Here is a 24,156-nt window from a genome sequence, read left to right as displayed (position 1 = left end):
ATAATATTAAAACCAATCTTGTCTTATTTGTGATTTGCCTGCATTTTTTGAAACTTTGATTGCAGAATGACGAAACATTCCATAATGAAGAAAGGATTGTAATATTCTATATCCTACATCGATAAATATGAGAATTATAAATTATATTAAAAAAATGACTAACATATTTGAACAATAAAACAATGAACAAGAAAAACCCTTTTTATTCTCCCGAGCATGGTGCATGACAATTTTGCTTGAAAAAATGAAGGTCAGGATCTAGAGACTGGGATCGAAATTGCAAAGATTTGTTTGTCAAAACTGGCAAGTACAAATTATTTAATCTACAACACCCTCTACTAAGCATTTGTTATATTTCGTCATTTAAAAGTATCACTTGGGTTTCACTTGAGAATAAAAATTTAATAGTTGTTGTTTTAAATATTAATATTGTATAAAATAACAAATCCTAATTAAGAAATAAAATTTTTATTCAGTTTGATTTTATGTTCTTAAACTATTTTTTTGAGTTTTTAATTTGATATTTTAGTTTTTTTTTAATGTTGCAAGAGTTTATTTAGGTGTTTGTAGGAAAACAGTTGGTCTAAATTTTGATTTTCAATTAAAAAACCCATAATTTTCCAACTATTAATAAAGAGTGAAATCTAAATAAAACAATTGAAAGATAAAAAAAATATTTTTAAAAATAAATAACAAATAATCCATATCTTACATAAAAAAACTAGGGATATAGGTTTAGGATAAAGGCCAACATGAGTGGATTCTTTTTCTAAAAGCCTGAGTATACAAGGCCACCGAGGCTAGGTGTGCATGACTAGTTTTTTTCTTTAATTTTTTTTTGTTCTTCAATTATTTTTAATTTCAATTATATTATTTAACCTTAAAAAACCTTTGTTTTTTTGTTTTTTTGTATCAAGGAAAAAAATAAATTTATTAAACTTAATAAATTCTATTATTTACATTATAAATTTGATGAATTAAATTATAAATTACCGATCCAATATGTCATATCATTTAAAATCATATATATATATATATATTTAATTTTATCTATTATTTTAAAAAAAATCTTTATCCATGTTATTATATATCCAAGTAAAAAAAAGGTTAAAACAAGATAATTTAATTAAATAAAATTCATGATATAGATAATAAGTTTGGTGTGCGAAAACAACAAATAACCATGTTATTATATATCCAAGTAAAAAAAAAGTTAAAACAAGATTATTTAATTAAATGAAATTTATAATATAGATAATGAGTTTGATGTGCTGAAACAACAAATAAAAATTGATTTAATATATTATTATTTTAATATTTTTTTAAAAAAATTAATTAGTCTTGGTGCTTGGTTTTCTACATAAATAATTGGTTTCAACTTATTTTTTATATAATGATCATGATTTTAATATTTAAATCACGGGTTTAAATCAATCAAAATTAATTAAATCTATTGAATAACTCTGTCAAATTTATTTTTAAATTTATGTTCTTGGATAAAAACATGTTACGAGGCAATAACCTGGTGCCTGTAAGTAATTTTATGGTACATCATAAAAAATGAAAAATATCTTCTTAGTTATACCCTGGATCCACTTGGAATGAGACCTTGTTGATCAGATTGGAACTGCTAAATATGCTGTAAACCCAACACTACTCATGTCCGAGAACATGACTTGTTAAGAACCATTACAAGGAAAGTGAGCGAGCACTCTTTTATCAATCGAAGAAGTAGAACAACACTAAGAAACGGGGCTTTAGTTCTCCAGTACAATAAATGAGGTTTATGTTTGTGTATAAATGAAGTATTTTGTGTTTTCTTGAGCTTTGAAAGATTCATATCAAATTTCGACCTTGTAGATAGTGCTATGCCTTTGAAGAGTTATTATAGTTTATCCTTGACTAGAAAAAAAAAATATTGTTTTTTCACGTTAAGACGCTGCAAAGATGATGTATATTGAGGGTCTTATTATTTGTTAAAAGATCTCTAAATGGAAACAATATTTTTTAATTAATGTAAATATTCAAGTTAATTTATACATATCTTTGACTACTATAGATTCAAAATGTCAGGTTCTTAATAAAAAAAAAATTAAATGTCTAAGCGGCGAATTCAGAATCCGATGTCTGGGAGGACCACTGCATATTTACACTGGAACTTGTTTGAAGAGTTTCAAAGAAAAAAACAGAGTATTTTGAAATTCTTGTAAGCTTTTATGGGCCAGGGCTCCCCTTGGCCAGTTGGCTCGCCAGAAACAAAAAAACAATAGAGAAGGTGGGACTTGCTCGGCTTAACAAGAGTGTTTTGTTTACCTGCTGCGTCATTGTCGTTTACACAAAGCACCACCCAACAATAATTGTTTAGCACGGGATGCATTCCTTTGGGGTAAAATCTAGTGTATTCATCACCAACCATGTGGAATAAAACATCATATTACAGCATACGGCAAGATAGATTCAATTCATGTGTCATAATCTTTTAATAGATGATAAAATATTACTAATTAAAGTTTAAATATATTAACTCATAAACCATTAATATTTCCTAAACACACAGCACAACTAGATTGATTGATATTGATTATAATATATACTCTCTGGCTATGCTGATCACAGCTATTTTTGCATTTGATTATTGCAATGGATCGTGCATTTAGCTTGGTTGAATCTACACAGTAAGTGACAAATTCATCATGAGCTGACTTTAGAATTGTGTTAATGGACCAGCTGGCTGATGGCAGAACTATTAGGGCAGAGGTGGTGGTGTGACATATGGATATTCAATCATTTCTTTCGATACTGATGATACATCCGAACTGCTTAAAGTTTATTATTGAGAGTAACATGACAGCACTATTCGGTACTGTTAGAAAGATACTGATAAGATAATAAGATAATGTTAATTATATCTTGAAAGAGGAGTAAACAATATTTTCATTAACTTTAAATAAGATTTTTAACAAATTAGAACTACATTTAATAATTTTTTAAAATGTAGTTAAAATTATTTTGTCAAAATTTTTCTAATAGATTGAATGTGTTAGAAATAAAGTTCTAGTGTATCTTTGATGATTTATTATTTCCTGCTAATTAGATGTTTATAAAAATTTAAATTAAATTTTATAATTATTAATTAATTTGATTCAAAAATAATTTTTGAAACAGATTTTTATGTTATTTTTTAAATATGTTTTTTTCTCATAACTGTTTTAGAATTACAAAAGGACCAAAATAAGAAGCTCCTTCCTGTTGTCATCTCCTTGTACTCCATCTAACCAGTTCTAGGTTGCTGCGTTCGGGTATATTCAATGTCATTAATTCCCTGCAGATCCAACTATAAATGGAGTACTTACTACCATTACTTTCTTATGATGGTTTTCTTGTTACTTCTCTTCAAAATCTTTATGTACAGTGAGAATTTCAAGTCAGTATTTTCAGGGTCATTTTTGTTATCGAGAAATGAAGTTCATGGAATCAGAGAGAAAGATGAGGAGGTTGTATTGCCACCAAAGGACTGTGATCTTTTCACAGGGAAATGGGTTTTCGATAACGCGACTCATCCTTTGTATAAAGAGGAAGAGTGTGAGTTTCTCTCTAGGCAAGTAACTTGTTTGAGGAATGGAAGACAAGATTCCTTGTACCAGAACTGGAGATGGCAACCCAGAGATTGTTCTTTGCCCAGGTAAGTACAAGTCTTTGTACTTTTGTATGTATGTCCTGGCGAGCTTCCTTATTATATATACGCATTTGCTAAAAACAAATATCTATTGAATTTAGTATGTTTTTCTGGATCAAGGTTCAAATCAAAATTGTTGCTCGAGAAACTTCGTGGAAAGAGGCTTATGTTTGTTGGAGATTCATTGAATAGAAACCAGTGGGAATCCATGGTTTGCCTCCTTCAATCTGGTGCTCCTTTGGCCAAGAAGAGCCTGAGCGATTCTGGCTCTGCGTCTATTTTCAGGATTGAGGTATCTTTTTATCTCTTCCTTTTAACCAGTTCGCTTTAAATTTCATTAGTTTTGAATGGTGATATATAATCATGGCAATCTTAATTGAAAATCCATTCTCTCTTTCCCGTCACTTAACTTGTTCAATTAAGTCAACTCAAAGCCTATTCCTGTGATCATTAATTTCATCTTTACATGATTACCAGCAACTAATTAGTATGCACATCCATATTCAGTGTTGCATTTGCATGAAGGCCTATCAATGAAGGGACACATATTCCATTCGTCTTCCATGTCTATTGAAATCAAATGGTAGATGTATTCAATGCAATGTACACTGGTCTAATATACGTATCTCTCCTTATGTTGATTTAGGACTACAATACTACTGTTGAGTTTTATTGGGCACCATTTTTAGTTGAATCGAATTCAGATCATCCATCGAAGCACAGTATATTAGACCGCATTATCATGCCAGAATCAATCAACAAGCACGGAGACAACTGGAAAGGTGCAGACTACCTGATTTTCAACACATACATATGGTGGATGAACTCCGCTAACATGAAAGTCTTGTAAGTAAATCAGGCTTTTAGTCTTCTTAATTGCAGAAAGTATTGAAGCCTGACGTTTCCTATTTGGGATTTGATGGAACGCTGGAAGAAAGCAAGGAACATTTGACGAAGGTGTCACAGAATATGATGAGATCGAACGGACAGCAGCTTTTGGAAGAGTTCTGAGGACATGGGCCAAGTGGATTGAAGAAAATGTAGATCCTAATTTAACTTCTGTCTACTTCATCAGCATGTCCCCTATGCATTTCAGGTAAGCTAAATTCTCAAGGCTTTATGCTCATTTTCTTTTCCTGGTAGTAGTCATCGGTGAAATGATGTCTTCTAGTCTCTTAAACCACTATGATACAGTGAAAGATTTGAAATGACGTTGAATATGGATGTGCATATGCAAATGCAATATTAGGAGCTTGGATTGGAACAACCCTGACGGGGTCAAGTGTTCAAAGGAGACCGCCCCAGTTCTCAACACGACCACACCGTTGAATGTAGGCACTGATAGCCGGCTTCTTGTGGTTGAAGCAAACGTGACTCAATCGATGAAAGTGCCTGTTTACTTGCTTAACATCACCACCCTCTCAGAATACAGAAAAGATGCACATACCTCGATCTACACCACTCGTCAAGGTCAGCTGCTCACAGAAGAGCAGCAAGCCGACCCAAAGATCTATGCAGATTGTATCCATTGGTGTCTCCCCGGTTTACCAGACACTTGGAATGAGTTCCTATACACACACATAATTTCTCACACTTGACCCATTGGAATATTGCTTTCTCCAAAGGTGTAAAAACTGGACAGTCAAATTGAAAAATGGAAATTTGATAGTTCTGCTGTTATTATTATTCATTTTTCAGAGTTGTAAAATGCAGTCTGGTCTCTTCAGTTGTTTTTTAATTAACGTACACTGAAGTCAATTACCATGGTTTCTCAATCTAACAGTAAGCTCGACTATATTGTAGCATGTACATTACAGTCAGCTCTGTTGTCCAATCATACTCTATTGTAGTATCTGTAGCATCTAGCTATGATCTGAGAAAAGATAGCCTTATATTCTGCTTGCTGCAGGCTGTCAAGGATGCATCTTCATCATCCAGATCTTTCAAGGCTCACAAAACCTCACCACATCGATCATTCAAGTCACAAGGTTCGCTGCATCAATCCTTATGACTTGTTGCTTACAGTTGCCCATTTCAATATTTTAGGAGTAATTTCCCATCCTGTATATTCGGTCAACGTATATCCTCCACAATATATGTAGAAAGACGTTTACATGTTCAGTTGATCAAATATTCTTCCATAGCAAGCCGTCAACCACGTTAGCGTTGCAGAACATCTTGCTAGGCGGCGAGGATTTGGGGGGGAATAAAAATATACCAACGATCTCAAGGCAATTATCTTATTTTATTTATTGTCTACATTTTTTAAAGGGTAAAAACTCGAATAAAAAATAAAGAATAAATAGAGGAATTCATTTGAATTTATATCGTCTATATGGTTACTGGAATTAAAAAAATATAAATAATTTCTATCAAGCCAGCTCATTTGGCGGTGCAGGTTCTCAGTTCTCTGCCTCAAGTTATCAAGCCAGCTCATGTGGCGGTGTAGGTTCTCAGTTCTCTGCCTCAAGTGACGAAACGGGGAGAGAGGTTCGTGTTGGTAGATCACTTCTTAAATGCGAACCCATCCTCTAAAAAAATTGTAGGGACGTCCAGACTAATCCACTCACGTTGATAACAGTAACCATTAAAATTTTCAAGATTAAGCGCTTGCCTTGTGGGAAGCTTCATAAATTAATGTGTGAAATGGCAGTAAAGGTGTTTTTTTTATGCCATTTATTAATTAAGTGGAGAGTTTATTATCATTTGATTTGATTCATCTTTGAACTTGAAGGACTCCGATGCTGCCATAGAGTTTTACTGGGCTCCTTTTTCGGTCGAGTCCAATTCAGATGCTGTATCAAATAGGAATGGTCTATCGGACCGCATATCATGCCTGAATCAATCTCAAAACATTGAGATAACTGGAAGAGTGCCGATTACCTTATATTCAACACATATATTTGGTGGATGACGTCTACTTATACAGAAGATTGTAAGTACCAAGTCTGTTTTTCATCTTGCATCCAACTCTAGTGCATATACAGTCAATAATTTTAGCATAACCAAGAGGTTTTTTATTTTATGGTGGAGCTATGGAAAAGACGAGGAGGATCATTTGGTGAAGGCCCCATAGAGTATGATGAAGTTGAGTTGCCAATAGCATAAGAGAGAGTTTTGAGGACGGGGGCCAGATGGGTGGTGGTAAATGTTGATCCCAAGCATTCTTCTGTTTACTTCAGCAGCATGTCTCCTACCCATGTCAGGCATACCAATCTCACTCGTAGTCCTTCTTTTAGCACCAGATTGCTGTTTATTTCTTACTTTTTATGTTCATTTTTGTACCTTTTTCATCCAAAATTCATCTTGCCCTGCTTCTTCTTCACTTCTACTACTTTTTTGAATAAATTAGGCAGTATTAATTTATTTAGTAGGATTTCAATTTCAAGCTGACAATGTGCATTGAAAATGCATTAAACCAATCCTAAACAAGTCCAAGCCATTGGATGTGGGAATGAACTAGCAACTTTTGTTGATTGCAGTGAATGTGACTCGTTCAATGAAAGTACCTGTCAACTTCCTCAATGTAACCACACCCTCTTGAACATCGGAAAGATGCACTCACGTCGATTTACACAGCTGTTGAAGGTAAGTTACTCTCGCCGGCGCAAAAGTCTGGCCCACTCAATTATGCTGATTGTTTGCGCTTGTGTCTGCCTGGAGTGCCTGATACATGGAATGAGCTGCTCTACTCATATATCATCTCTCGCACTTGAGCTCAAAAGTTTTCTCTGTTAATATAATTTCTTTCGTGATGAAGGCATATAGCAACTATCTAAACCTCAGCAGCTTAGTGTTGATGTTGAATTGTTGTAATTGGAATGATGGGAAAGAAAATGAAACAGCATAACGTCCATTGGCGTAGCATTGAATATATATATATATAGGTGCGAGTTATAGCCCTTTGATTAAAAACCATTTTTTCCTCTGTTACACTTCGATAAAAGAAAAGAAAAAAATCTCATTCCTTATTAGAATTAGTTGAAAATTGAAATACAAGAGGGGAATAATAAAAATGAATGACACCTCGACTAATTAATGTATAAAAATGCCACGCCATTCACCCTCGTAACTGGTTGAAAAGCTCAATAACTGGTGGATAAGACATCTTATGAAGCATGAATGAATTCTGGGCTCTTGATCTTCCAAAATCAGTTCCTCAAGTACTTAATTCATTTCTAAAATTGATCACTGGTTATGTTAATGCATGATAATCTACATGCTCCATGAATTCTCTCAACAATAAGAAAAACAGAAAGGAAATCTGTGACTTGATTGAAATGTGTTTGTCATCAGATTGACTGTGATATATATAGTTGTTGCGTTTGGCATTTCGGGATTTGGAAGAACAATCTTTGACTCTTCTTCTTCTTGTTATCATTTTTCTAATGGTCTTCGACTCTTCTTATTTTCTATTTCCAACTCGAGGCCAACTCCATAGCCTCAAACACAGAGTCTAAAAATCCGTGCCCCAAAACTCAGGTCTGATAGAGCCCATGCACACAAAAGTAAAATTAATCTCGTAGACGATTGTCTGCCGCCATGCGAGTGTTAATTGAAAACGTTGCGGAGTGCTCTCAATACCAAAACTATAAAGTCTAGGATCGATTACGTGAGTTATATATTGTATTCTCTGAGATCAAATTTATTCTGAGCAGTGACGAAGCCAAAGACGTAGCTTCGCCCATGCGAGTGTTCTGATTCTGTTTTTGTTGGCAAATGGTGGTATTGTCCCTTTATGTTTGTGAAGGAAAATACTTGCTTGTCGTTGATAAACAAAAGGGATATACATATATCCATTTTCTATGAAATGACACTCAAACAACAATGGGTCAGTATTTTCTCTTGCAATAGTAACGATGTATCAGGAGATTTTGTTCATGCGGACGTAAATGTTGAAACAGAGGCGGTTGGTGTCATTGGGACGGAAACTCGTTGAGCCAAATAGAGGAGGAAAATGTTTCCCAGGTCTGGATAAGGAAGGAAAAGCAATACCTGTGGGTTTGGATGATGTAATCGCTGAAAAAATCAACCGGGATCAAGAACGTGTTGGTTGGGTCAGATGGAAAGGCAACGCGAAGAGGGTAGAGAAGAGAAGTATGGAGGAATAGGTGGGTGGAAGAAGTTTTGATGCTGTATATTGGTTGAAAGGTATGCACTGGGTGTAAGAATTCAGGCACTCTCGCCATATTAGGTGCAAATGGGAGTAGGTGATTTTTCCATTTCGTTGGATTGTCTCCTATTCGGATGTTTTCATGAGACTGCCTATAAGGGCTATGAATAAACAACTTGTTAAATTTTTATTTTTTCCATTGAAATTTATTGCTTGATCATGTACACATATGGCGCGCTGTTCGTGTGTGTGAAATTGGAAGCAGGTTTCATGTCCCTGTGGTATTGAGGTCATTTATGGAGTAGATATTTAGAGGGCGATCCTTTTCCTTTTATAAGCTCAATAATTTTAGTCGGTCTTTTGCTAAAGGCTCGAGAGCAGTTTGAAGTTACCGAATTCTTCAGATGGTGACCCTACAACTCCATGCATACATATCCATTTCCTCTACCAATAATGGGATTAGAAAAGGTGAGAAAGGAAAATGGGAGTCACAAAGGAACAGTGGCAGTTTGACTTGGCTTTTTGCTTATTGAATTCATTTACAGTTTACTAACCACAGACAACCTAATATTTTATATGTAGGTTTTTGATATTATTGAACTGATTTATACTGGTAGTACTCTTCTGCCCTCAGAGACAGTCAACAATGAAGCATGTTAGTGGCAACAACAGGAGATGCCAATCCTTCCCAAGTTTGATTGTTACGCTGTTCTTCTTATTTTTCCTGGGGTTTCTTCTGTATAATGACAGCATGAAGTTCAGTGCGTTACAGGTTTCAAGACCTCCTAGTCACCAAGAAATGCTGCGAGAACCTGTCAATTCCAAAGTCCCTCCAGTTCAAGAAACTCCCAGTGGGAATAAACATGACCGAGATAGGAATGCAGAGGGGGGTGAAGACGGTGATAACCAAATAATTAATCTGTCGATGACACTAGGTGGTCCAAAAATGGAGCTGCCAGCTTTTGAAAAAGAAGATGCTGATGAAAAGATAGCATTGCAACCAGAAGAGTGTGATATCTTCACAGGACATTGGGTTTTGGATAACAAGACACATCCTTTGTATAAAGAGGATGAATGTGAGTTTCTGTCAGAATGGGTGAGGTGCTTAAGGAATGGAAGGCAGGATTCTCTATATCAGAATTGGAGGTGGCAGCCCAGAGATTGTTCTTTGCCAAAGTAAGTGTACAGTAAATGGTCCAATTATATTCATTGTTACAGCTAGATTCATTCTCGGTTGGACTAATATTGCTCAATTTTTAATATTCATTACCTATCATCAACACTAGTTATTCTTTCTGATATTTTTTTCACTCAAGCAAGAGTGTGCTAAATATTTGTAATTTTGATTTCAAGGTTTGAACCAAAACTGTTGCTGGAGAAATTGAAGGGGAAAAGGCTTATGTTTGTTGGAGATTCCATCCACTTTAACCAGTGGCAATCCTTGATTTGTTTGGTTCAATCTGCCATTCCACCAGGAAAGAAGAGCTTGGACTATGCAAGCTACATCACAGTTTTCAAAATTGAGGTATCCCTCTGCTTCATACTATGCATAATCGGAAAGAAAGAACAAGAGTGAAAAATCTGAATGAGTGACATTATGAACATATTGCACACACTATTCAACTTTTCACAAGCCCCAGGTTTTTTCTACTGGCAACCAAGATTCTATGTCTCACTTTGAATTTCAAACTTGCCAGGTCAACTACCTCTTAGATTTATGTTGGATACAGCTTTCAGTTGTTAGCGATAATTTTAGTAGCCTTGAAGATCATGGAAAACCCTTGGTATCTCATATATTCAAGTTATGTCCATTTTCTACAAGCATTCATATCCGCCAAGCTACAATGAACAATCGGCATGTCCTTTTGTAGCCCATCTGTTTTTGGCTGGAAAAATTGAGTTTCCACTACAACAATATCTAAGAAAAACGGTAGCTGACCCAATTTCAGAATTATGACATTCATCATTTTCATCACATCATCAGATTCAAAGATAAACCGCACTTGCCAACCAAAAATCAAAGATGCATTGAACAAGTAGTGAAGGACTTGCTTATGATTAGCCCACGTGGTTTTACTTGAATTTCCACTTTCCAGGACTATAATGCCACGCTAGAATTTTACTGGGCACCATTTCTAGTTGAGTCCAATTCAGACCCTCCAACAATGAGAGATGGCAAATCAGACGCCATTATAATGCCTGAATCAATATCCAAACATGGACGTAACTGGAAAGATGTGGACTACCTAATCTTTAACACATATAACTGGTGGCTCAAGTATCCCACAATGAAAGTTTTGTAAGTACTCGGCGAATTTTACTTCTTTTTTTCTTTTTTGAAACTTGTATATATGGTACAAATTTTATGGCATGGTCATGATCATAAGGTTAACTTTTCCTTTCTGGTTTGTGGTAAAGACGAGGATCCTTCGATGAAGGGACCACGGAGTATGATGAGATCGAACGGCATATAGCATATGAGAGAGTTTTGAGGACTTGGGCCAAGTGGGTGGAAGAAAATGTTGATCCCACTCGCACCTCAATTTTCTATAGCAGCTTGTTTCCTCAACACTTCAGGTACAAAATCCAACCAAATTTACTTTCTTGTGCAGTTGATCTTTGTCGTATCATCCTCCTAGTAGTTAGCACTTGGTAACACCACGACAAGGAAGAAGAGCACGTCTCAACTACTCTATGAAAACCTTGAAACAACTGCTCCAACTAACACTTCCTTGCACGAGTTAGTCAAACCAAGCATTAATAGCAATTTCTTTTAAGAATTTTTCGTGAGATTAACAGATAATAATTTATGCATGTAATAATTCACTTCTCTCTTTACACTACAGTGCTAGGATTATGTACAAGTAGTCACTTATTAAGCACTTATTTGTTAAGAGTATAGAAGGAAGTGATTTCTTAATCATACTCTGTGTAGTATAAATCTTCGGAATTACATGATGAAAGTGAGAATTTGGATGCAAATGCATGAACAGGAGCTCAGACTGGAACGATCCAGATGGAGTTAACTGTGCCAAAGAGACCATGCCAATACTAAGCAGGACGGCACCAGTGAATGTGAGCGCAGACAGGCAAGTTTTTGCAATAGCAGCGAATGTTACTCGGTCAATGAAAGTGCCAGTTCACTTCCTCAATGTAACCACCCTCTCTGAGTACAGGAAAGACGCACACACTTCTGTTTACACGGCTCGTGATGGTAAATTACTTTCGCCGGAGCAAAGGTCCAATCCAGGCATACATGCAGATTGTCTCCATTGGTGTCTTCCTGGAGTGCCTGATACGTGGAATGAATTGCTTTATGCGCGAATCATAGCACTCTCTTGACTTCAAATTCTTTATTTTTTTAGGCAAGAATACGAGTTCGTAATTGAATTTTATGAAAAACAATGATATGAAGCTCTTATAACAATTTGAAGATCCATGGCTTCATCAACATCATTATCATCATATGACACGCAAGAAACTCGTGTTTAAACCCAATTCTAACACGAGTTAGATTGGTACAGTGTTATGGGTTCAACACAATAAGTAGTTGGCAAATTAATTTTTACGACAATTTTATTTCTCGCTGTTGTTTCGGAGAGTTTTTATTTTTAATTTTTTTAAAGACTCGGAGAGTTTCGATAGTAATAGTAAAAGGAGAGGATTCAAATCCATTTAAAAAAAAGTATGAGATAAATGAAACATCCAAAGAGACAGGGTTTATCCAGCTTTTTGAATGATATCATCAATTGGGTGCTAATAATGTGGTGGAAGAGATAAACACGGAGAAGATCAACGTTAATTTAGCGGTGAATCCTAGAAAGGACGAGGTATTTGAAAAAAATCAGAGTCGATCACTACGAAGGACTGGGCTTCAAATATTTTCTATTGGATGAGTAAAAGGCCACACTGACGCCAATCGCCTGGAAAGCATCGACATTTACATCGATCATTACAGATGATGCCAGAACTGCAAACCACTGAAGATTCCAAGATAGAAGCAAGGAATTTTTCATTGGGCCATCTACCTGAGTTCATATAATTAAAATCATTTTTCAATCCTTCTGTACAATGTAGCAGCTCTACCAGACACTTCCTTAGTGATCCTAGAAAGATGGATTGAACACTGCTACCTCTTGTAGGAGTCCATCTTCCACTCTCAAGGGCCTCCTTATAGGTCAATGCTAGCAGCAAACAGAACATTATTTCAGTATTGTTATGCACGTAGACTTCGAAAGCGTTATGCACGTAGGCCTCGTTTATTTTATCACTACCGCTCTTTTTCGTGTTATTGAGTATCTGGTGTGGTTCGGCTTAAAGCTTTTAGGCGTGTTTGGAAACTATCTTCCTTTAAAAATTAAACAAAATAATAATAATAATTTATATTTTTATATTATTATGATGTGTTTATATTAAAAATAATTAATTTTTAAAAATAAAAAATTATTTTAATTTATTTTTAAATAAAAATTATTTTAAACTACAACTACTATTAAATTTTTAAAAACATTCATATATTCTAATAATTTGATCCATAATAACCAAGTTCAACCTACATAACCCATTGAAATCAAGTCAGATGGGTTTATATGTATTGGGGCTTGATTTCTCCTTTACTGTACCTAATAATTTGTAATTATTCCCTGTATGAAAGAAATAGTAACCTTCAATTCAATCAATTTTTTTTTTTGTATGTGCTAGCACTTTTAAAAAATCAATTTGAATGCTAACTCCTAGATTCATACATTATTTAAGTGTGTTAGAAAATAATTGTTGAATTCATTTATAAGTGGAAACATGAACATCACATCCAATGATCTTGCATTTTACTTGGCCATTGATATAACAACTTGCATTTTACTTGGCCATTAATATTTTAACAAACACTAAACAAAAGATGAAGACATATATATGAAGGAAGCTTGTTTACAGCTGATTATTTTAAAAAAAAATTAAAAGAAACTTTTCATGAAAAATAAGTATTTTCTCTAGCTTGAAACTATAAATAATGATTTTATTCAAAAACTCAAGCTGAATTTTAAAGATATAACTTATATTATTTTTTAACATATACTTTAGAACAAAAGTTTTTTTGGCTTACAACTTCTATATATTTATACTATTTTATACTTTATTTTTATTAAATAAATAATAGTGAAATTTAAACTTATAACTATCTAGTTAGTAAGATTCTGATATTATATCAAATAAATAATTCAACTAAAAATTTTGAGCTGTTAGGTAAAATTTCAATAATATTTTATATTATTATCTAAAATACTTTTTTAAATAAAAAAAATTTTGACTTAAAATTTATATATATCTATATTAACTCGTGTTTAATTTTTATTAAATAAAATAAAATAATAAAAGTCAAATTTGTATTTACTTTATAATACTTTGATATCATATTAAAAAAATACTTTAATATCATATTAAAAAAATTTAAAAAATTTCTGAACTTGGTATATGATAGTTCTTTGTCTAAGAATTTAAATTATAAAGTAAAATCTTAATAAATAATTTATATCATTTTGTAATAGAAACTGCAAAAACATATAATTACAATTTTGGGGAAGATTCATGGAAATTGGTTGGATGAAATTTATTCTGTATTTATTTATTACATAAATAATATGTAATTTTGCTAGGGAAACTTAAATTTAAAAGACATCTCTCCGCTTAATCCCAGCACCATGATTTAAGACTCTGTGATATGATCGATGCGCGTGATTATGACATTAGTACCTTTAATTAACTAAATTTAATTGACTCAATTTATCACCAGTAATGGATTCGATTTGATCGACGTGTAAAGAGACATCTTGCCTATTTTCAAGTGACATGTAAGACATATACCAGTCCCAATGATAACACGAAAGATCTGAACTTGATAAGGAACCAAATCGATAATTGTCGTAATTTGAGACATCTTGCCTGTTTTTAGGTGTGGCCAAGACATGTATCAATCTCAACGTTAACACGATTATTGACACGGAAGATTCCAGTCAGCAGTATTGATACCTCTTTCCCGAATATACCCCGTTCTTTTTACGACCAAATTCATCAAATTAGGCATAGAATTAAAATATTCTGGCTGACATGGATTTTTTCAGTAACGGAATATCACCTCGACAAGGAGTTACATACGACCTTCTGTGACAGCGCTATGTAATTCAGAGGCGTATCGTCACTCACCTCATCATCTGGTTAATAACTACCATATATGTATATATGATCTCTGAAATTCAAAGGCGTATCATCTCACGAACGTACGGGAAAAGTTTCTTCGTTATTTTGTCCAAAAAGGAATTTACAAATCTCTTGATAGATTACCAGACCAGAAGTGTCTGCCACAGAGACTCCACGAAATGTACCAAAGACAACCAAACCTGCTGCTGCAACATCCACCACACTACATATGAATTTAGCTCTTGGTCTTGAACTTTGACTCGTCGATGGGGATACCCTCCCTCTCTGCGCGTTCTCCACCAGACTCATCCGTGGTGCTAAGCCCACCCTTGCGTCCCATTTGTTGGTACCCCTCTGTCCCTAGCTGTTCCTTCCTTGTCTGTCCTCCACGGCTCCTCCCTGCAAATAATAAAGATAATACTAATAGTTAGCAATAATAAATCAGCAAATAATACCGCCCGGTATTGCATAGAAAAAAATGTTATGTATATACATGCATATCTACACATTATGCACTTATACTCATTATCAAAGAGACGGTATCAGTGTATATACCTTCAGCCAGGTGTTCTTGGGCTTCAAGGCTTCTACCCCCAGTGCCTCCAGGGATTACTGTCTCTCCTCTCCTTGCCCTGGCATCAAGCTCCTCCCTCAATTGTTGATTGGAAGACATGTTTTCCTGCGTGTTAAGTCAAAGAAAGCACACCAAATTCACCAGAAGAGTAGTTGCTTTACGAGTCGAGAGATACAATGGTGATGCTAGAATACAGATCCCGCAATATATAACCATAGGCGTGAGGAACCAGCTTCTGGATTGAGTGACAGGTGGTGGATGATGCGGCAAAAGAGGAAGGGATTCAATGAGACACCTAGGCAATGAAGAGCCAGGAGAATGACACGAGTCTTATTCTTGGGTCAAGGGTCCCACTTTTTGACACGTTCTCGATCTTTAGCCGCTTTCAAGCCGAGTACCTTTTTGTTTTTTCTTTTTTCCACGAAAGGGTTCAGTGTCCGTTCAGCGGTGACACCATTGTTTCGCACCATTTTTTTTATATATAAATATAAATTAATTTTTGTATATATTTTTGGATTTGTGAATGTTGTCTTAAAGAAATAAAAATATAATTTAATAAATTTATAAATAAAGAATATTATAGAAAATAATATTTATTATTGTCATAGGTATCTTCTGAGTTTATATTTATTATTTTTTGCCTTGTCATTTTTGTTAAGGTAAAAAAAATAGATTTAAAAAAAAGATTGATTTTGAGAGAGAAGACGAAAATAGACTTTAAGGAAGAAAAAAAAAACAGAGAGAAAAGAGAGATAAAAAAGATAAGGAGAGAGTTCTGCAGTTTCTACAAAATTACTTCATTCATTGCTTAACCTTCACCATTTTCACGCTTATAGTATTTATAAAGTAATGGCTAACAATTTATCAACTAGCTCTAACTCTGTTTAGCAACTAACTATCATCGCATGACTTGTTATCACATGCTGAAGCAACCACCGTTATTGTGATCACGTGGCAAATTGATCACTATTTCTGCATTTGTTACTCGTTACTACTAAAATTGTTGTCTTTTCTTCTTGTGGACATAGGAATGCTTTTATTGTAACAACTGCAACAAATATCCTCCTTCCATTAATTCTGCATACACAGTAAAAATTATAGTTAAGATTTATATACAGTAAATAATATATATATATATATATATAATATTTAATGATTATGTAGTTGTAGTTATTTTTTAAAGTATTATTTACTTGAAAATATATTAAAATAATATATTTTTATTTTTAAAAAATTATTTTTCATATTAAGGTATTAAAATGATCTAAAACACCAAAAAATATTAATTTAAAGTAAAAAAATAAAAAATTATTAATTTTTTCTAGAAATATTTTTAAAATATAAAAACAAATATTTTTTACAAAACTCGATAAAAAAAATATGCAAAAACTGCTTCATAAAAACTATATTTTAACTTAATTTTTTAATGAGCTTCATAATATAAAATATAATTTTTACTATTATCAAATACTTTATTATATTTTTTACATCATAAACATAGAAATACATAAAAAACAAACGAATTACATATGCCTTTTATCGTTATTGCACGTGCAGACCGCAACCCTTTTTTATGGCGAGCGGTCATCTAACTATAAGAGATTCGGTCGGGAGAACCGGGTGTGGATGCAAAATTTCAAGCATTCCATCGTCTTGAAAATGGTCACGTGATCAACTTTTTTTTTTTAGATTAATATGGGTGTCCGGGTCAGCTTGCGTGCATCATGATTAATCTCACGGGCCCTGAAATTAACGACCATGTAAGCCTCCAGTGGCTATTATATAAGCAACCAAGGATTCAAATCTGAAACCATAGAGGGAGTAAAACCCTTAATCCTAAATCCTTACTACTTGATCACCACCTAGATGGTTCATGATCAACTTTTAGATACTTACGTTGTTATATATACGAGGTTTGCTTTTGCTTATGTTTTCGATTCACTTCGATTGTTAGTAGGAGTAGAACAGTGCAATTAAGCATTTTGATTACAAATTTTGGCTCTTACAAGGGAGGATCGGCAAACTATTGAGCACGAAGATCGTGAAAAAACTCGAAGGTATGGTTTGTATTTTTAACCTTCAAATACTAGGATTCCTTGAGAAGTTACACTATCATTCGATTTTGTTTTATTTTGTTTGCTATTATATCTTATATCCACAAGTTTTATTTTGCTACGAGATGTAGTCTATTTTTATTTCTTGCAACGCAAAAACAAGGTGCACGTGTTGTTGATAATTTTTCTTACTACCAATAAATAATTTAATTGTAAACTAAAAAGTTTATATATGTTTTTAATAAAATAAATTAATAATTATATTTACTAGTAAATAATAATAAATATGTTGATTCCAGCTGAATATTAAATGGAGAAGCTAAGATAGATATTTTATTTTTTGGACAAAAAGTTGAATATTTATTTAACTTTGAAACCTAGACTTGATTTAACATTGAAAAAAAACAGTGGTGTTTTTTTTGTAGTTATTAATCCATAACCATGTATATAAATTAATTAAAAATTTATATCAAAACATTCAATTCAATGTAAAAACGTTTGAATTTTTAGAGTTTGGAAATATATAGTTCATTAGCAGGTACAAAATATATGCCTTAAAAAAAATCTACATTTCAAAATAAAAAAGATTTCCACTGTGCATAAAAGAAAGATATTGAATACATGTCAGTATTAGCATGTAAACTCAACTTTATATCTAATTAATAATGCACCAAGTCAATATAGGGGTGTTAAAATCATCTTGAAAGTAATTTAGTTTGGATTGATGTGTAAACTGGTCCGAGAAAAACTTTGGCATCGAATTAAAAAAAAAAAAAAAGCAAGCTAGAACACTAGTATAAATATTCCTAAAAAGCAGACTAGTATCTTTTTTTCGCATTGTATGCCTGTACGTACATCACGTAAAATTTTAAATAATATGAAATAAGTTTATCAAACCACCCTTTGCGTAGTACCCAGTGACACTTTATGTGAATATTAAATTATAAAAATGCTGAAAAATATATTGACAAAAGCTAAAAATTAAAATGTGAAAAATAATAAATACATAAAAATTGTCCAAATTATTAAATTAAATCTTTTTTTTAATATGAGATTACTGGTTATTTTTTATTTTATTTTAACTCACTTGTATGAAAATATTCATAAAACTTTTGTTATTGTTTTTTTATCGCCATTATTAGTTTTAAAAGAATAATCTTTTAAATAAAATAATTCTTAATTTTATGCTGATAACTATATTTTTAATTTCTACTCGTAACATATATAATTAAAATCTAAAAATAATAAAACATGTTAAAATTAAAAAAATTATTAAAATAGATTTTTGTTATTTTTTCAGAACCATTGGTTATTTTGTATGTAATATTTAACTTATCTAGAAAAAAAAATTATATGTTTTATGATAGATTACAATAATTAAAAAAAAGTTAGGGCGAGAAAATCCAAAGCAAGAGGATGGTGACTTTTTTCTATTTTTGGTGAAGATAGGAAATTTTGTGGGGCTTTCTTTGCCCTTCCTTTAATTTTTTTTTCTTTTTAATTAAAAATAACATATTATTTTTTAATGTGAAATTAAAAAATTTTAAAAATATTTTTTAAAACTTTATTATTTATAACATATATAGTCTATATTCATATAAAGTTTTTCTTAATTTTTTCATATGAAATATTTAAACTTTATGTTTTTATTTTTTCTCTAGTTGACCCATAAAACCTAGTATCCGACCCTTAACTGAGTCAACCCCTGGCCGAGTTTAATAATTATGGTTTGACCCTTCAATTTTCAAAGCAACCCTTCCATTTTTCTTTCATTTAGGTGTTTTTTTTAATTTTATCTGTTAATATTTTTTTCATTTATTTTTTTATATTAGATTTGGTCTTTATTATTTTAATTTTTTTTATCATTTTCTTGATTTATTTTGTATTTCAATTTCATCATGCTTTGTTCTATTTCATTTAATTTTCATACCATATTTGGTGTCCATTCATTTTATTACCATTTGTTTTTTTTTGGATTATCAAGGATTTTACTTTGTAATTTTGCAGGCTTGATTTTTATAGGATGACCTAGTTTTATAATATAGGTCGTAGGTTTTGAAAATTAGCTTAATTTGACATTAGTTTTTTTTTAAAAAAATTATCATTCAAATTTAGGTTATTAAACCTTTAGTTTTGTAATTTTTATGTTTTTTTATGAGGTTATTCCTGACTCGTTTCTCAGGTCATATATTTGTTAGTTAACTTAAGTTTTATGATCCCCTAATGTTTTTTAATAATTTATTTAGTTTTATATTTTATGATTTAGCTTGTTTAAGAGTTGACCAATATTATTTTATTCAATTTCTTTTATATAAAGTTGATACAAATTTGACATGCTTGCTAGAGTTGTTTTTTAATTTGTTATTTAGTGTTTAATTTATTATTAATTGAGTTTTGAATTTTTATTTTATTTTATAAAAAAATTTATTTGTTATAAGAAAGATTGTTGAAATATTTTATAAATATTTAGAGGAATCTTTTATAGTATTAACAAGGGTGTTTTTTCCCCCTATTAATCACTGTCGCTTTCTTTCTCTGACCAGACTGGTCACATCTCCATGTTCCTTGTCTTGTGTGCGAGGGGATCTGCGCCTACGTACTATATAATGGACTTGGTCACAGCCCTCCGTCCATGTTGTTTGTGAGGTGAATAGATGGGCGCTCGCAAAAATAGAAAGATCCTCGACATGGAATTATAACTTTCAGCAAACTTGTTATAATCATCACGGAGCAATTCAATGGACGATCTAGAACTGGAACAGAAGCAAACTACAATACGAGAGAGCAGGCACGGTGAACCCGAATGTTCATGTACTTGCTTACCAGTATTCTAGCCTGGTCGTAATAATTAAATATTGTAATTCTAGAAAGGTGGGGGCAGTCTTTCAAGAACTTCTAGTTGATTCGTCATCACAGTCGATACATACATGTATATATATATACAAAAAGCCATAGCAATTTGTGTTGGCATTTTCATTATTGTTTATCCTCCTCTGGAAAATTGTAGACGCATGCATGCATGCATGCATCATCAGTAAGACACACTGTAACGTATTATGAACTTATCATGACCTTGATCAAGGATCAGATCACGTCCTCCGATAAAATCCTTCTCCTCCCCGGATTGATTTGCTTATTGGATTCACTGTTTTAATCTCATCCCCTAGAATAGAAATTTACAAGATATCACCGGTTTAGAAATGTCACATAGCTAATTACATAAAACATGGTTAGTCTGTGAAAACTAAAATTTCACACTCATTATACTGGCATGGCATTTTCATGAGTTTTAATATTTACCAACATCATCAATCGAAGGTGTCTAGTTCAAATACTTTATAAAGAAAAGAATTAGTTCATAATGTTTGTTATCTGAAAACTTATTTAAATAATAAATTTTTTATTTTTTAAAATTATTTTTTTATATAAATACATCAAAATAATAATAATAATTTAAAAATTTTAAGAATATACTATCAATCATCATATTTCTAAACAAGCTCTTATTTATAATAATAATTGTTGTTTTTAAGTATGCAGTAATATTTTAAAAGTTAATATTATTATTTTATTATTATTTAAAAAAAATATAATTTATAGTTGTTTATAAATCATAATTATTTTTAAAAACCAGAACTTTTATAAATGTACCCTGGTAGCTCAATTCAATATTCGAATTTCTTAACATTTGACCACCGTCGACCAAACCTCGTCCAAGTAAAACCAGCAACGTGTCCCAAAAAAACCAAGTACTCATGCTCTTCACGATTTTTCTTTTAACGAAAAATAAAACAAAAAAAGAACCAGTCTGTCACTAAGAGCCAGGTAAATTATCATGTTTGACCATTTAACGATTCAGTCCTCAAAATTAAATTCATTAAATAATGATAAAACAGGCCCACAGAAGACAAAGTAACTTTAATTTCTAAACAACTGTTTGATATAAACAGTCTCAGTCAATGGAGAGTGCAATACACGTCGTTCTCTTTATTCACAAATTGAACTACTGACCCGGTCAAACTCCAGTCAAACACTAAAATCCCTCCACGCTCTCTCAAAACGGCGTGAGTAATATTTACATTTAAAACAAGCAGAAAAAATTAACCATCGTTCAAGCCAGTCAATCCAAAGTCATCTCTCAACACGACGCCGTTATACACCATTTCCACAGTCGCAGATATTGAATCGCCACATGCTATAATTAGCAAATTCACCCCCTCGCCTTCGCCTACAAAAGGGAAACCAGACAGAGAGAGGCGTTAGGCATAAACCAAAGAAAGGCAAAGAGCAATCGGAAATTTTTGAAGCTTACAACGAAAACGACATGTCCTGCAGTATAGCGTCAACGATACCAAACTCACCAATATTTCAATCACCGAGAATTCCTTCGATATTTTGCAAGCCATGTCCGTCTCCATCTCCTAGCACCATCAATGGTCCACAACCCCCGGCATCATCATCGTCCTCACCGTTGCCGCCGTCCTTACCGTTGCCGCCGTCTTTTTTATCATCGTTTTCGTCGTCGTTGTCCTCACCGAAGTCACCTTTATCTCTTCGAGTTAATAAGGAGACAATATTAGAAACAAATACAGATACTTTGTTGAAGAGAAAGAGGCCGGGAAGGTTAAATATACCGGTGGCGGGAGTTCCGGGGTTTGGTTTAGAGACCTCGAAAGGAGAGGAGGAGAGAGTGGAGGCTGTAGAGGTCGAAGGAGATGGTTATTCTGTTTATTGTAAAAGAGGAAGGAGAGGTGGGATCATGGAGGATCGGTACTCTGCTTTCGTTGATGTTAATGGAGATTCTAAACAGGTACCTGCAACCCTGCCCTTTTATTTCATTTCTGCAAGGATAGGTTTTTATTGAAATGAAAATTTGTATTAAATAGAACATTCTTTTTTTATGTTACAGGCTTCGTTTGGTGTTTTTGATGGGCATGGAGGGCCAAAAGCCGCTGAATTTGCAGCAAAGAATTTGAATAAGAACATCATGGATCAAGTGTCTAGTAGATGTTTAGAAGGAATTGAAACGGCAATTAAAAATGGCTACTTGAACACAGACGAAGAGTTTTTAAAACAAAATGTTAACGGTGGTTCTTGTTGTGTGACTGCATTGATACATCAAGGCAACCTCGTGGTTTCAAATACTGGTGATTGTCGTGCAGTTATGAGTCGAGAAGGGGTCGCTGAGGCTCTCACGTCTGATCACCAACCTTCCCGCAAAGATGAAAAAGACAGAATTGAAGCCTTGGTAAGTAACTAGTTCAATCAATGGCGATCATGCCATGTAAGAAAGTGAAAGAGAAAACGCACTGTAGCTGAATCTTTTCGTTGTTGTCCTTTTTTCTTTATAGGGTGGCTATGTAGATTGTTGTCATGGTGTGTGGAGAATTCAAGGGTCTCTTGCTGTAACGAGAGGAATTGGAGATAGACGTCTTAAGCGATGGGTGATAGCAGAACCAGAAACCAAAGTTCTAAAGATTAAACCCGAATGTGAGTTTTTGATCTTAGCCTCGGATGGTCTCTGGGACAAGGTAAATTCTTGCAACCAAATCCACTTAGGATGATCCTGTCCATTTACGTATATATGATTAAATTTTAAAATTCCCTCTTTTCCAGGTTACTAATCAGGAGGCAGTAGATGTAGCTCGCCCTACATGCATAGGCGTTGATAAGCCGGATCCCTTCTCTGCTTGTAAAAAGCTAGCTGAGTTGTCATTAAAGAGGGGCTCAATTGATGATACAAGTGTGATGATAATTCAATTAGATCGCTTTGTTCCGTAACTTTGCCTTTAGGAGATGAACTCTTCTGCTAGTGTTCATTAAAAGAAACCTGCAATCTCAGAAGTTGGGAGGCCAGCTCTTCAGAATTTTATCTTCGCTGAGAAGGCAGTTAGTTTGGTAGATGATCACGTTCAAGAGGTGCTGTGGTATAGGAATAGGAGGGCCAGGTTCTTGTAAATTGTTGTATATGCAAAGCTAGCTCTACTGAATCAGTTTTCTATGAAGTAAAACTGAAGTAATAGCCTTTAGCCTTGTACTCGAGTTCTCAACTACGCAGAAATTAATTAATCTTAGATTAATAAAAACGTTTTAATTATAACGTAGATATCCTAATAACAGCTGCTTTGATATTGGAATGAAATAACAGGCTGAGATCTTTCAGCATGTGGGGTTCTCACGGTTGACCCTTAAAGCTTGCCGTTTCTGAGGTTTTGAAAAGTACCTTCTACATGAGTGGTGCAAGTTAACCAGTGGAGCATTTGCGTTTGTTTTGTTATAGGACCAGGTCAGTCTTGTTCGGCAGCCGTCCACTTCTAAGTGTTTCTTTTGAGCATGAGGCCATTTGATTGGTGCCATGGTTTCTAGACATTTTTGTTCTACAAGGGTTGGTGCAATTCAGATCCTGTTTCGGCTCTCCTCCTTTTGGTGGCGTTGGAGCGTCCATCTTGTTTGACTCAATCAAAATAAATAACACCAGTTTATAGTGTCGACTTAAGCTGCGGCTAAAATAAGATAAAAAAGAAAGGATCTAAGTGATAGGAAATCA

At 33.4% G+C, this 24,156-nt stretch overlaps 4 protein-coding genes and 1 long non-coding RNA gene across 7 annotated transcripts; 4 read left to right on the top strand and 1 right to left on the bottom strand.

Moving 5' to 3' along the window:
• Positions 1-3,228: 3,228 nt before the first annotated feature.
• On the top strand, positions 3,229-5,577 carry LOC105133571 (protein ESKIMO 1-like). Of its 2 annotated transcripts, none has more exons than XM_011037615.1 (5): positions 3,229-3,682; positions 3,797-3,968; positions 4,323-4,522; positions 4,611-4,772; positions 4,871-4,961. In XM_011037615.1, exons 1-5 carry the CDS (start codon positions 3,309-3,311, stop codon positions 4,923-4,925), a joined length of 963 nt encoding a protein of 320 aa, XP_011035917.1. In that variant the 5' UTR covers positions 3,229-3,308; the 3' UTR covers positions 4,926-4,961. The 2 variants fall into 2 exon arrangements, with proteins under 2 accessions (XP_011035917.1, XP_011035916.1); XM_011037614.1 differs by having other exon boundaries at positions 3,230-3,682; positions 4,926-5,577.
• A 1,040-nt stretch (positions 5,578-6,617) lies between these two features.
• Positions 6,618-7,550, top strand: LOC105133570 (uncharacterized). Its single transcript, XR_843823.1, has 2 exons — positions 6,618-6,882; positions 7,159-7,550. It is a non-coding gene; the product is annotated as an uncharacterized LOC105133570 (long non-coding RNA).
• Positions 7,551-9,148: 1,598 nt separating this feature from the next.
• Positions 9,149-12,352, top strand: LOC105133569 (protein trichome birefringence-like 28). Its single transcript, XM_011037613.1, has 5 exons — positions 9,149-9,965; positions 10,143-10,314; positions 10,886-11,088; positions 11,208-11,366; positions 11,783-12,352. Exons 1-5 carry the CDS (start codon positions 9,436-9,438, stop codon positions 12,129-12,131), a joined length of 1,413 nt encoding a protein of 470 aa, XP_011035915.1. The 5' UTR covers positions 9,149-9,435; the 3' UTR covers positions 12,132-12,352.
• A 2,850-nt stretch (positions 12,353-15,202) lies between these two features.
• LOC105133568 (em protein H5-like) lies at positions 15,203-15,727 on the bottom strand. Of its 2 annotated transcripts, none has more exons than XM_011037611.1 (2): positions 15,537-15,727; positions 15,203-15,401 (listed from the first exon to the last, which is right to left on the bottom strand). In XM_011037611.1, exons 1-2 carry the CDS (start codon positions 15,652-15,654, stop codon positions 15,217-15,219), a joined length of 303 nt encoding a protein of 100 aa, XP_011035913.1. In that variant the 5' UTR covers positions 15,655-15,727; the 3' UTR covers positions 15,203-15,216. The 2 variants fall into 2 exon arrangements, with proteins under 2 accessions (XP_011035913.1, XP_011035914.1); XM_011037612.1 differs by having other exon boundaries at positions 15,203-15,380.
• A 6,075-nt stretch (positions 15,728-21,802) lies between these two features.
• Positions 21,803-23,709, top strand: LOC105133567 (probable protein phosphatase 2C 25). Its single transcript, XM_011037609.1, has 4 exons — positions 21,803-22,419; positions 22,519-22,857; positions 22,961-23,140; positions 23,226-23,709. The coding sequence occupies exons 1-4, from the start codon at positions 21,934-21,936 to the stop codon at positions 23,388-23,390; spliced, it is 1,170 nt and encodes a 389-aa protein (XP_011035911.1). The 5' UTR covers positions 21,803-21,933; the 3' UTR covers positions 23,391-23,709.
• Positions 23,710-24,156: the final 447 nt, after the last annotated feature.

Source organism: Populus euphratica, unplaced genomic scaffold (assembly GCF_000495115.2).
Source record: "Populus euphratica unplaced genomic scaffold, PopEup_1.0 scaffold36.1, whole genome shotgun sequence".
Lineage (NCBI taxonomy): Eukaryota > Viridiplantae > Streptophyta > Magnoliopsida > Malpighiales > Salicaceae > Populus > Populus euphratica.
This window is presented reverse-complemented; position numbering and strand designations above follow the sequence as displayed.